Below are 12686 nucleotides of genomic sequence, written 5' to 3'. Positions count from 1 at the left end.
GTATATTGGCTCATTTATGATTTTGATGTATTGTTAATTACTGGTACTTTGAAAGCAGTTTTGGGTCTACAAGGACCATCCCCCGCCCCCGAAACTGCTTTCAAAGTACCAGTAATTAACAATATAAGCAGGATATAAATATTTTAATCAATGTAAATAAAATATGTCTGAGAATTCAAAAACCACATTGTACAATAGAACAAGAAAGGAAAAGAAAATCTAATTCTGATCAGAATACATTAAAAATAGCAGTGCACTTTCAGGGTACTACATAGGAATTTTTGTTTATCCTGTATAATAATTTATGTAATATGCAAAATCTCATTGGGCTTTTCAAAGGGAAATTCTTTAGGGACATGTAACAAATTACTATTAGAGCAGGCACATGTTGCAGTGTCTACTAGGGTTGCCATGTCCCCTTACCCTCAGCACTCACCTTGGTGCCTTCCTTGAAGTCCTCCTCGCACATGCCGTTGTTCCTGTGTGATGATGTCACTTCCAGGAAATGATGTCATCATGTATGTGTGGGGGCATGTGCACACTTTGCAGCAGACTGATTTGAGTCCCACTGGGGGACCTGGGATCCCTAGTGTTGACAGACACAATAGGGCACAATGCTCATTAGTTGTTAGTGTGATGTGACAGACAGCAATGTAGAACATCTAAATGTGGGTAAGCTTATAGGATCTCTTGATAAATATTATGGTATCCTAAAGTACAACAGTTTGGTGTAGTGGTTAAGAGCGTGGGACTCTAATCTGGAGAGCCAGGTTTGATTCCCCACTCCTCCACTTGAAGCCAGCTGGGTGTCCTTGGGCTAGTCACGGCTCTCTGGAGCTCTCTCAGCTCCAACCACCTCCCAGGGTGATTGTTGTGGGGATAATAATGACATATTTTGTAAACCGCTCTGAGTGGGCATTAAGTTGTCCTGAAGGGTGGTAAATAAATTGAATGTTGTTATCTATAGCTGAATGCCAGAGGGTCAGCTAGCAGGAACATTTTTCTCTGCAGAAACTCCCTTACCATGATATCAAAAATGGTTCCTGGGTATCTTCCTTCTTTGTTCAGGCTCTGGAGTTGAGCCACCTCCATTGGAAGAAGTCTCCTTGAGGAGCAGGAAGGCTTCAGACTAGGCAGAACACAATGGTCATATGCAAGCTACATCAGCTCCGCTTCTCTGCTTTTTATGCTCTCCCCTGCAGACCTTGTTTTGCAGCACAACGGCTGCTCTTCTTCCAGTGCTGATTTTCCTTGTCCCATGTGGCATCATGCAGCTTCCAGTCACTGTTCTGAAGTTCTGTGGATTCCAGGTCTGGAAAAGCTGACGGCCACTGGACTAGGAAAACCAGCACAGGATGCAGAGGAACCTTTGGGATGATTCAGCAGCAGGCTTCGAAAAGCCCTAAAATAAAAAGGCACTTCCTGTTAAGATGCTGCCCTTGGAAGAGCATCCGAAACAAAGCAAGAAGCATATGGCTCATATAGAATTTTCAAAACCAGAAATGGAGTGGGGGTGGTTAGGGGAGGAAGCAAACCATTACAACAATACAGCCTTTACAGAAGTTTTCATTAGGGGCGCCACACTGAGCCTAGCAATCAGGAGAAAGGTTGGGGCACGTGGGTGTGTGACATTGTCAACATCATTGATATTACTATGTCGCTCCTTGGTGCAGTGTCACGGTGGCTGTAAGTTCTAAGGGCTTGGTTTCCATTTGCAAAGAAAATGGCATCTCTAAACAGTTACCATTTGCAATTCTATATTAAAATCCAAATGAGTTTCTAGCAGAAGGAAAATCCTTGTCTGACCTTTGTATGGTTTTGTGATTCGTTTCCTTAGGGGATACAGATGTTTGGTAGCAGTTGCTGTCTTTAAAGATACTGATGCGACACTGTTCTGAAAAATGGTACACTTATAGTTTCTGTAATGCAGCAGCTGAGCCTACTGAGCTGGAATTGCTGGCATAAATATTCATATAGGCAATGCAGTAACATCAACTGGATTTTCTTCAGCAACATTTTAATGACATTTTAAAGCAGAACACATAGGTAATGTTCTTGATTGTGGCCTGTGCAAGACGCTTAATAAGCTACAAGTTTACAATGATGCAAGGAAAGTAAGTGCAACTGCCTTGAATAGGAATAGCAAGTGTAAAGCAGTTGTATTTCCTATTTCCTGTATGCCATCAGCATGTTTGAAGCATGGTTTTGCAACAATATAGTGGATCCTGTTTCCTTATGATCATGGGATAATTGTGCATCCATTCTTACAGTACATCGATGGTTTACCGCCCCCCCCCCACCAAACCTTGGATATTTGTTTGAGTGTTCCAATTTTTTTCTGGTAGAAAGAAAACTGAAGGGTATCCGAAGAAGTGAGCAGTGATGTGTAAAATCTCATCCTCTACCGCAAATTTTGTTAGTCTTATAGTTGCAGCTGGACTCTTGCCCTTTTCTACTGCTACAGGTGATAAGTTAGTGTGGAATTGAAATTCTCGTTGTTAAGAAAGGAATGGGAGGAGGGGGAGTGAGGCAAGTGCGACAGCCTGGCAACAATCTGGGCTTTTGCACACTTGTCCTTAACAGTGGTTAGGTGACACATCTAATACAGCTCTGGTTTACTATCAGGAGGACATAGTTTGTGAAGCTGCGTTTGCTCAATTGAGCCTGCTGTCTGAAGTAATACAGCTCAGGCACAGCTTTATTACCTTCGTGAGAGCTGGACCTCTGATTTAGACCAAAAACACGATGGCAGATGGTGGCATTCTGATCTTAGATCTTGGTCATCGTAGTCAAAGGACAAGAGAAACCTCCACTGCCTAAAGAGCAGATTTTATATTGCTAGTTACGAGAGGCCAGAACCAAGCCAATCAATAGTTGATAGAGTTCCAACCACCAGGTGGGGCCTGGAGATCTCCTGGAATTACAGTTGATCTTCAGATGACGGAGATCAGTTCCCCGGGAGACAGTGGCTGCTTTGGAGAGTGGATTCTATGGCATTGTACTAGGGTTCCCATTCCCCTGGCGGGGGTGGGGGATCCCCATTCCCACTTCCCTGCCCCCACTTCCCTGGCCAGCAGGGGTGCACCCCCCTGGCAGCGTCTCCGGGTGGTGCGGTCCCCTGTGCAGCGTGGCACACTCCCGCAGTGGGCCCGTTTCACCTAAATCAGGCCCCATGGGGGTAACGATTCAGGCCTTGGACAAGTGTGGGAGTGCTCCTGGCTGCCCTTTGACCCACATGATGATGTCACTTCCCAGAAGTGACATCACCATGCTGGCCGGAAGCACGTGCATGCTTTGTGTGTGCGCGAGAAGAAGTCTCCACAGGTAGAAGCCAGCGTCCCAGCCCCCAACTCCATATGTCCAGGAATTTCCCAACCCAGAGTTGGCAACCCTAATAATTCTAATAGTTGATGAGATGCACCTGCCCCCCCGTGATTTTCTTGCAAGTGGTCCTAATTGGAATTCTAGTGCTATTTCCTGACATTGCTGGTACTGATACATTAAATTGGATGGGCCACAATCTTCATTGCTGTAGTGTATTGAAAACTGGCCCACTATTGCTGAAGTTACAAAGTGAAATCAGGAGAATGCATGCAATATGTAATCAGCCATGTCACACGGGGTAGTAATTTTCCCTCTCTCCTAGAAATCTTCTGCTTTCACATTGTTGTCTTAATGATCTAGATGCCAAGCATATAAACTAGCCAGATACCTGCCAGTGGTGGGCAAACTCCTGGAGATTTCCTTTCTGCCTGGTGATCAATGAAGGTAGGCAAGCTGCCTGGAGATCACCCACCATTGTCAGGCAGTCCCTCCCCCAAATGGCCCTATGCATGTGTGCTCTTGTGATAGTGTTGTTTCTGGCTACATCGGCAGTGATGGCATTGTGGGAGAGCCAGTTTTTAAACAATCAATCCCAAACACTGTAATCAGAAGTGATGTAATTGCACAGGGGCCAGGAACAAACAAGGGTAAGTACTCCTGTCCCCACCCTCCTGACAGTTGCCAGGGGGACCTGAGAAGCCTACAAGCATAATATCTAAGAAGGCTCTGCATTCCCCACCTCAGTGTAGCTTGGGTCCTATCGGGCTGTCACCTTTGGTTTGTGACACAGCACCATGTCATGGGCTCTCTAGGACTGTGATTCTGTTCATCATCATATGCAACACTGAGCAAGTTGATTTCGTTCTATCGGGAGGATGGTGATCTGTACGGTTGCCAGCTTCAGGCTTGGGAGATTTCTGGAGATTTGGAGGTAGTGCCTAGAGGGGGTGGATTTAGGGAGGGGAAGAAGCTCACCAGGGATGTGATGCCATAAAGTCCACCCTATGAAGCTAAGATTTCCTTCAGGGACACCGGATTTCTGTAGTCTGCAAATCATTCTGGGAGAACTCCAAGGCCTACCTTGAAATCGGTAACCGTGTGATTTAGCCCTGCTGGGAGGAGTCTGTTGGCTGAGATTTTTCACTAGCTAATCACATTATTCTGCAAAATCAGGCAGCAGCCAAATGCACATCTTCATATAAACTGCACATAAATGAATTTTAAAAGTGCCACGGGGTGTGTGTGTCCTTGTCTCAATGCATTTATTCACAAATGGCAGGGAGGGGGGTGGTGGCAGGGTGTAATGCCCTAGAGGTCCACCCTGAAAAGCAGTCATTTTCTCCAGAGAACTGAACCATTGCAGTTCCGAGAGATCTCCAGACCCTACCTGGAGGCTGGCAACCCTATCCTATGGGTGTGTATGTCACTGTATATACCTGTGCTTAGAACCTCCAGATGTCTGAGACTCCCGGCATGTTCATGTTGCAACTACATGCAGCAATTTACCTGCCTCTAAGAAGTTTGTAATATCTGAAGTGGCCTTTCATCCCATTTTGATTTAAGTGTTTAACTGTTTGCTTAAATCCTATTGAGTTCAAGGGCACTTAGGTGTTCTTGATGTTCTATTCCAATTATAGGCCACAACTGAAAGCTTCAAAAACTAGCTCCCGGGGGGCTTGAGACCTGTTTTTCTTGCAGGTGGGATCAAAAGTGGGATCAAAAAGGGGCAGCTGCGGAACAGCCATATTCAAGGTCTTATGTGACCCAGATTGTTAGTGGAAACATATTGTACTTGTAACCTTCATGACATAAGAGGTATCTCCTGTAGGGGTCAGTGATCTGGATCTGGGAAGCAGGTGAAAAAACTGAATTTTTGCTGATCTGTCTAAATTCAGCTTTCCTTGATTGAATTAGAGAATCCCAGATGCTATCCAGCCTCTGGATCAAGACCCCAGATAAATCCAGGTTAATCTGGGAAATGTGGCTTCAGCCTCTTGGCTGGCTGTTTCCCTGTCTTTTCCCATGTTTTTTTCCAAGAGGGGAGGGGGAGTGAAGTAGAGGCAGGCGTGAGGGAGGAGTGAGGCAGGGAGGGTGAAATGAGTGGCCTAGCAAAGTTGCAACAGTGTCCCTTGCTTCAGTTTGGTTCGGGTGGAATTCCCTGCTTTAACATGATTCTCTGATTTGATGTTGGTCCTCATGATTCACTTTGGTTCGGGGGGGGGGGGAAATCAATTTCCTGGGTTCAGTTTGTTTTGGGAGTGTGCCTCTGGCCAGCGGCAGCCTTGCCCCTGTGAGTTTCTGCCTGAGAACCGACTTGGAAACTTTCCCGTCATAGGAAACAATGGAAAGTGGCTGGATACCTTCTTCAGGGGGCACTTGGCTTTTCGGGGGGTGAGGGATGTCAGTTTGGTTCTCTTGGGCTTTTCTGGGTTGAGGTTGCATTTGAGAATGTGCCTCTGGTCAGTGGCAGCCTTGCCCCTGTGAGGTTTAGCCTCAGAGCCAGCTTCCCACCATAGGAAACAATGGAGAGTGGCTAGGGGAACCTTCTTCAGGGGCCCATAGAACTGGATGCAAGGGTCCAATCTTCCTGAAATTTGGATATGGGGAGGTCTTTAGTGGACAGCCAGGAGTAGGTTCTCTGCAAATTTGGTGAAGTTTGCTTGCAAAATGCCTCCCCTCCAACCCCAAGATAGTTTTCCCCATAGGGAATAATGGCCAGATAAATCTGGGATTCGCTAATCTTGCTGAACTGCATCAGAAAATATTCCCTGGATTTTTTTTGGGTATCCTTGAAACCCCCAAACATCTGAATTTCCCAGATGTTTTTGGTGCACACCCCTAATCTCAAGTATTTCCCAGATGTCTAAAACAGCACTGGCTCGTTTTAGTCAATGGACAGATAATACATGCAGTCAAAAAGAATGTGACCATCGATAAACCAATATCCATTATGAACCGATACTGAGGCATGAAACTAAATGACTAAGAGAGAGATATTAATGTATGATGTGCACAGTTTGATTTACATTATTAATGGGTGAATATAATTTTTGTAGATAATGTAGTTTGACTATGTAACAGACACATGCTTTATATATTGTTTTACTTTGCTGTTGTAGTGATAAGAGTTAAGGGGGAAGACGTAGTGGTTGTAGATTTACAATTTAGAGACATTCCCTTATGCCATGTTAAGGTATTGGAAATATGTTTATTTGACCAAAGACGATGTTATTTTAGTTCTAGAACAAGATCCTAAGCAGAGTTGCACCATTTCAATGGCTTAGAAAGGTGAAACTCTGCCTAGGGCTGTACTGTTAGAGACATCTGTTTTTTGCTCTTCTGATTAAAGTTGCTTTAAACTATTCCTCATTCTGTAACCATTCCCTATGGACCCAGAAATATTGCATTACAAGGTGAAGGGAATTTCAAAAGCAGCTTGTGACATGGTGTGAGGAAGGCATAGTGATCGTATGCTGTAAAAAAAAAAGAAAAAAATAATTCCATGGACTGCTATGCTAGAGATGAAGCAATTATTTGAATTCTGGACATCATAGGTAAGACATTCAATAAATCACCTTTGCCTTTGATTTAACTTTTATTAAAAGAGGTTCTAAGGTACTGTATTGTATCCAGTACATGATATTTATTACCAAAATTATTAACAAATATACAAAACTTATATATGGAATATTTCTTACATCCACTTATTCCTCTATAATACTGCATTTTTTCAAGTAGGTTACCTACAGTATGTAAACTTCCCTCAGTTTGAACTCGCATAGTTTGGGAAAGCCCCTCTGACCCATATAGTTATCAAATCATTTTCATTTTATTTGGCTTTCACTGGTAGCATCTAATTTTCACATTTGGCACGTGGAAGAAATATCTACAGTGCAAAAAGAGGCATCTTTTCTTGTCTGGCTTCATTCTGAACCAGTGCCACAGTTTTTTTAAAAGCTGAGGAGAGACTCAACATACATTAATTCGATATTAGTATTAATGCAGATGACACATCAATCAGATGTTATTCAACTGGTGTGCAAGTCAACGGCTTTTGCTAACCCCCTTCAACACTCAGATCTGTCTGTGCAAGGTGGCAAATGTCAGGTCCCTTTTAAGAACTAGAGGACTCTTGCTGGTGACAGAAATCCCACTCTCGGGTTTTTTTCCCCTTTGTGTTGTGCCTTCTAGAATTTGCTAGCGAGTCCTTGCTTCATGAACCAAGACAGGGAGGGCTGAATTCACTGGGAAGGCTTTCTGTGAACAAGTTCCTTGTGAACTGAAAATTGCACATCTTCACACCCAAATGCAAAGAACTTAATAAGCTCTTGTTAAAAAAAAATACATCAAAAGAGGATAATGTCATTCTAGTCCAGGAGTGAAGTGTTCAAGTTTAGCCATTTTTTTAAAAAAAAGCCCAGGAAAGCCCCCCTCCCCTTTTCTTCCCTGTTTATTATTGTTTACAAATGTAACTTAATATAACTGAGTAAAGCTGATCCAGAGAGACCTTGTATGTATTTCCACTCTTCTTCTGCATTCTCCCTCAAGCACCATATTGCTATTTGTAGTAGGAGGCCACCTCACCCATGTCCTCATATCTGATGAGTACAAATTCGGATGGCTGTACTGAGTACGCTGCCCTTTCCTCTTCGTTACCAAAGGGCCCCGTTCCCTTCTGTGGCACCATACATTTCTGCCAGCTTTTTAAAACGAGGCCCCCAGTCCGTCAGATAGTCATAGCTTTGCTCTGAGTCCGTAGTCACTGACTGCAAGGAACTGAGCGACTCTGCCACGGAGCCGTTGCCCTCAAACATGTACGTCTGGAGAGAGTCAAAAGGGGGAGCCCAGAGGTCCATGTCAGCTTCGTAGAGCTTGGCCAATACATAGCTATGAACGCTGCTGTCCATTGTGCAGGCCTGAGGAACGTATCTGGAGAGACTTTCTATTTCAGGCATCATGTCCTGCCTACTCTTCATTACCACATGGGCCTCTCTTGGGTTCCAAAGGGCCGCAATATCAAAGGCCTCCGTGTCTTCCTCCCCACCCCCCTCATCATCATATCGTACGATATTCTCATGGATGTTCTCATCTTCATCAATGATGTAAGGCTGCTTCCTGTGTCTTCTCATGGCTAAGATCAGCAGCACCAGCACTATAAGAAACAAGCAAAAGGAACGATTTGTTTTGTTTGGCGTTCCCTCATTAACTCTCATTGGCCCTGCTCCCTGTTTGTGTGTCTCTGTCTTGTTTTAAATGATCTATCTATCGATCTATCTATCCATCGATCCAGCCAGCCAGCCAGCCAGCCAGCCAGCATCTCTGTATTTTAAATGCTCAAAATTCTCATTGTTCACTGCCTTGGGGAACTCTAAGTTGGGTGGAAAGGCAGCATACTAATGTTTTAATTAAATAAAAACAAAACACTGCAGACTTTTAGAAAGCACCTTTTTGTCCATTGCAATACGTCCCTCCATTAATGGCCTACCTGGAAAAAATGTCAAGACTGATGGGCTTATAAACAAATTCCATTTGTGGGTAATTTACCTAGAAGACAGGGGCTATGTTACAGTGGGCCACAATTACTTTCTGGTAGTAAAACTCTCACTTATATCTTATGCACTGGTGGTTTTTACAGAGTGATTATAGTTTCTAGCAGGTGCCTTCTGGAAGACCATCAGTCTAATTAGAAATGTGCAAATCCCAGTTTTCAATAAAAGGAACCATTGGGTAAGTTTGAAAATGGGATGTTAAACCTTTCGCTTTCAGTGTTGAACGAGTACTCATCCTGCGATAGTGAACTGCCACTAGCCATTGCTTAGCGGCCAAACTGCGTCCTAAGTAAAATGCAAGCTAATGAACCAAAACACTACTTTACATGATGAAATATTAACTAAACACAACCTTGTGCAGGAGTTGATAGCCCTTAATAGGCACTCCACTTCAGTGAGTATTTGTGAGCCTGAAGAACTGACGGCATTATCTTCCTTCAAGAAATGCTACTTATTGTTTACCTAGCAAGACGAAGATGCAGGCTAGAATGGCAATAAGTGCGCCTCTGCTGAGGGTGACGGGGAGGACGTAGGCCTCTGCATTGCAGGACATCAGCAGACCTTTGTCGTCGCAGCTGCAAACGTGGATTGTTACAGTCCCGGTGCTGCTCAGAGTGGGGTGTCCATTATCAGCTATGAGGATGGGAAGGTAAAAAGTGTTCTGCTCATGCTGCCGGAAGCCCGATCTCCTGGTTAAAATCCAAGCTGTATTGTCTGGAATAAAAGAAAAAAATACAAAGAAGTCAGTATTTATTTGTAAAGTAAAGGTATCAGAGGTTGAAGCTATAAAGCTATCTCTCATTAATCCCATAAGTTCAGAACTTTGAGTTTTGCTTGCCATTTTATACCGTAGAACTTGCAAACATAACTACTCATTATGAGACAAAGAGTGGATATTTTCACACCAGCGTTATCCTGAAGCAGGGGATTTTTAGAGGAGAATCATACAGGAAGAGAATGATGAAGTCCTCTTCTTTGATTCTAATGCCTCTGCCTGTCCAGTTTTTACTAATTTTCCTCAACTAGGCTTTAATATAAGATAAAAGCCTGGTTGTGGGGGAAAAAAGCAGAGAGGTGCTTTGCAGTGGAAAATAAGTGAGTGGAGAAATGGTTAAGTGTTCCCTTTTCACTGGCATTATGCTAGGGTAGGTATCCAGTTCACCCCATGAACATTTCTAGACAGGATGACAAAACTGATGATTCAAGTGCAATGCCATGGGACGGAGATGGCCTTGGTTGCCCTCACAGATGACCTTCGCAGGCATCTGGATCGAGGTCGGTCAGCGCTGCTTGTGTTACTCAATCTCACAGCAGCGTTTGACACAGTCGACTATGACTTGTTGGCCAGCCACCTTGCCAACGTGGGGATTAGGGGGCCAGCCTTACAGTGGCTGGTCTCCTTTCTCTAGGGTCGGGGACAGAGGGTGGCGTGTGGGGGAGATTTATCACCCTGTCACCCTTTGGTGTGTAGGGTTCTACAAGTGGCGATACTCTCCCCAATGTTATTTAACATCTACATGCGCCCCCTTGCCCAGTTGGTGCAGAGGTTTGGGCTGGGTTGTCATCAATATGCGGATGACACCCAGCTTTTTCTGTTGATGGACAGCCGGCCAGACACGGCCCTGGATAATCTGGCCAGAGCTCTGGAGGCTGTGATGGCATGGTTGAAACTGAGCAGGCTGAAATTGAACTCGGTGAAGACGGAGGTCCTGCAGCTGGGACGGGGGCTGCCAGATGTTGGGATCCAGCTCCCAACAACTTTGCCAGTGGTGAAGAGTCTGGGCCTGCTCCTGGATGCCTCCGTCGATGGAGGCCCAGGTCATGGTGGTTGCCAAGTATGGCTGGAAAAGAACCCAGAAGGCTGCAAATCATCACAGCACCCATTTTTTAAATGTTTTGCAAAACCCACCTAAACTGGATAAATCAGTCTCATTTTACATGGATAATTTTTGTAGAATATTTGCATTCTGTGATGGAAGGCATATTACGAATTTATTTGTGTAGGTGACCATGTATTAAGTATCAAGGGTTCTTATTATACTCTCATCTCTAGCATAAATGAACACAGAAGAGAAAACTATTTGATGACTGATATGTACCTGTTAAATGCCTGCTCTTATAACTGAGAAAAAGGATGATCTTGGAAACTGGTCTTTTACTATAAAGAATAAGGAACAACAGCTCAGTCACCACTGTCACTTTGAATTACCCCTTAGGAGGCCTTAGATGGGGAGGAGAAAAAGTACATCTGATGCAAAGAACTTTCCCTAAGCATCCCCTTTTTAGCACAACGCCTGGAGGATGAAATGAACCTCGATCACTCCTCATGGCAGTGATGGTTTCTCTTAACGTCATCAACAACGCATGCTTGAAAACAGGAAGACAAGGTCACAACATGTTGCTGCAAGTCAATGCCCTGAAGATCTTGGCAAGCATTTCCAAATAACTGATATGGGCAGCTTACTGCCATAAACATGCTGCTGTAAGAAAATACTCTGCTTCTTGAAAGTTCCAACCTTTGAAAGTTCCAACCCTTTTGGAATCTAAAGCAAACAGATCCACTAATATTTAAAATTTACTGTACAAAGGTTATATATCTATTCCCTGAGTCTTACAGTAATACCCATCCTAAAACATAAAAGGCAAACTGTGTTGCTGCTGACCCGGCATAGCAGCGGCCCCAAGCAGGCTGGGGTGGTGCAATGGGCCCTGGAGTGCTCCTGAGCTCCACAGCAGCCTGTTTGGGGCTGAAATCGGCCCTCTGTAGAGTGCAGGAGCACTCCCAGGCCTGTTGTGCCACCCCAGCAACGTTCCTGTACTCCACAGTGGCTCAATTTTGGCTACGAATGGGCGTGATTCAGCCCCAAATGAGCCAAAATTGGCCTGCTGCAGAGTGCAGGAGCTGTTTGTAGAGCCCGTTTTAAAAAATCGGGCTTGGTCACTAGTATATACCTAAAGGGCAGCTGTTGTCTCTAGATTAGGGATTCAGGATAGTTCCCCGACTTAGGTCAGAAAGACTGTTGCTGCTCCGGCTTGTGTGTTCTCCGTGGCTGCAGGAGTGCTGTGGAACAGGCTCCCCTAAGGCATGAGGAAGGACCTGACCCTCTGAAGCAGAGCTCTTTTCTTGTGCATTTGCTAGCCCATGTTGCTGGCTTCCTTGCCTCTGTACTTTTTTGTTGTGATCACTGCTCCAGCGGCGTGGAGGGCAATCTAAACTCTCCTCAGTCTGGAGATCAGGGGGCGGGGCCACCTGCCATGTGACCATTTTCAAGAGGTGCCTGAACTCCATTCCACCACATTCCAGCTGAAAAAAAGCCCTGATGAACAGCAATGAACAGCAACGAACGAGGCTTGCAACGACCACCTGTTCGTTTAGAATGGGGCCTCACGAACAGCTTGTTTGCGAAAAGCAGATTGGGCTGTTTGTGGGGTTTTTTTAGTTCGTATTGCTGTTCGTGCCCATCTCTATATAACTACAAGCCAGGGATCCCACAAGGACTTTTGGATGGCATCTCATTTCCCCTTCCCCACACTATTTTCTCTTTCCCTTCTCCTGGCAACGTTTCCCTGCTTCCTTTTCTTCTTCCCATCCACCCACCCACATTTTCACATATATTTATTTATTTACTACTTTATTTACTAACTTCACAGTGGGGACCCAAAGTAGCTTACACCATTCACTTCCACTTTATCTTCACAACAACCCTGTTAGGTTGGTTAGGCTGACAGAGTGTGACTGGCCCAAGTCTACCCAGCAAGCTTCCTTGGTAGAGTGGGGATTTGAACCTGGGTCTCCCAGATCCTAGTCTGAAA

The 12686-nt window shown here is 44.7% G+C and overlaps 1 protein-coding gene across 1 annotated transcript in view; it reads right to left on the bottom strand.

Moving 5' to 3' along the window:
- Positions 1-7976: 7976 nt before the first annotated feature.
- CDH20 (cadherin 20) overlaps positions 7977-12686 on the bottom strand; it is a 66276-nt gene continuing 61566 nt past the window's right edge. The window contains exons 10-11 of the mRNA XM_054984723.1: positions 9336-9587; positions 7977-8476 (exon numbers count right to left, since the gene is read on the bottom strand). Coding sequence (XP_054840698.1) covers positions 7977-8476; positions 9336-9587 — 752 coding nt within the window. The remainder of the gene's footprint in view (positions 8477-9335; positions 9588-12686) is intronic.

The sequence above is a fragment of the Eublepharis macularius genome, chromosome 7 (genome assembly GCF_028583425.1).
Source record: "Eublepharis macularius isolate TG4126 chromosome 7, MPM_Emac_v1.0, whole genome shotgun sequence".
NCBI classification, from domain to species: Eukaryota; Metazoa; Chordata; class Lepidosauria; order Squamata; family Eublepharidae; genus Eublepharis; species Eublepharis macularius.
The sequence above is the reverse complement of the archived record's forward strand: the minus strand, read 5'-3'. Positions and strand labels throughout refer to the sequence as shown.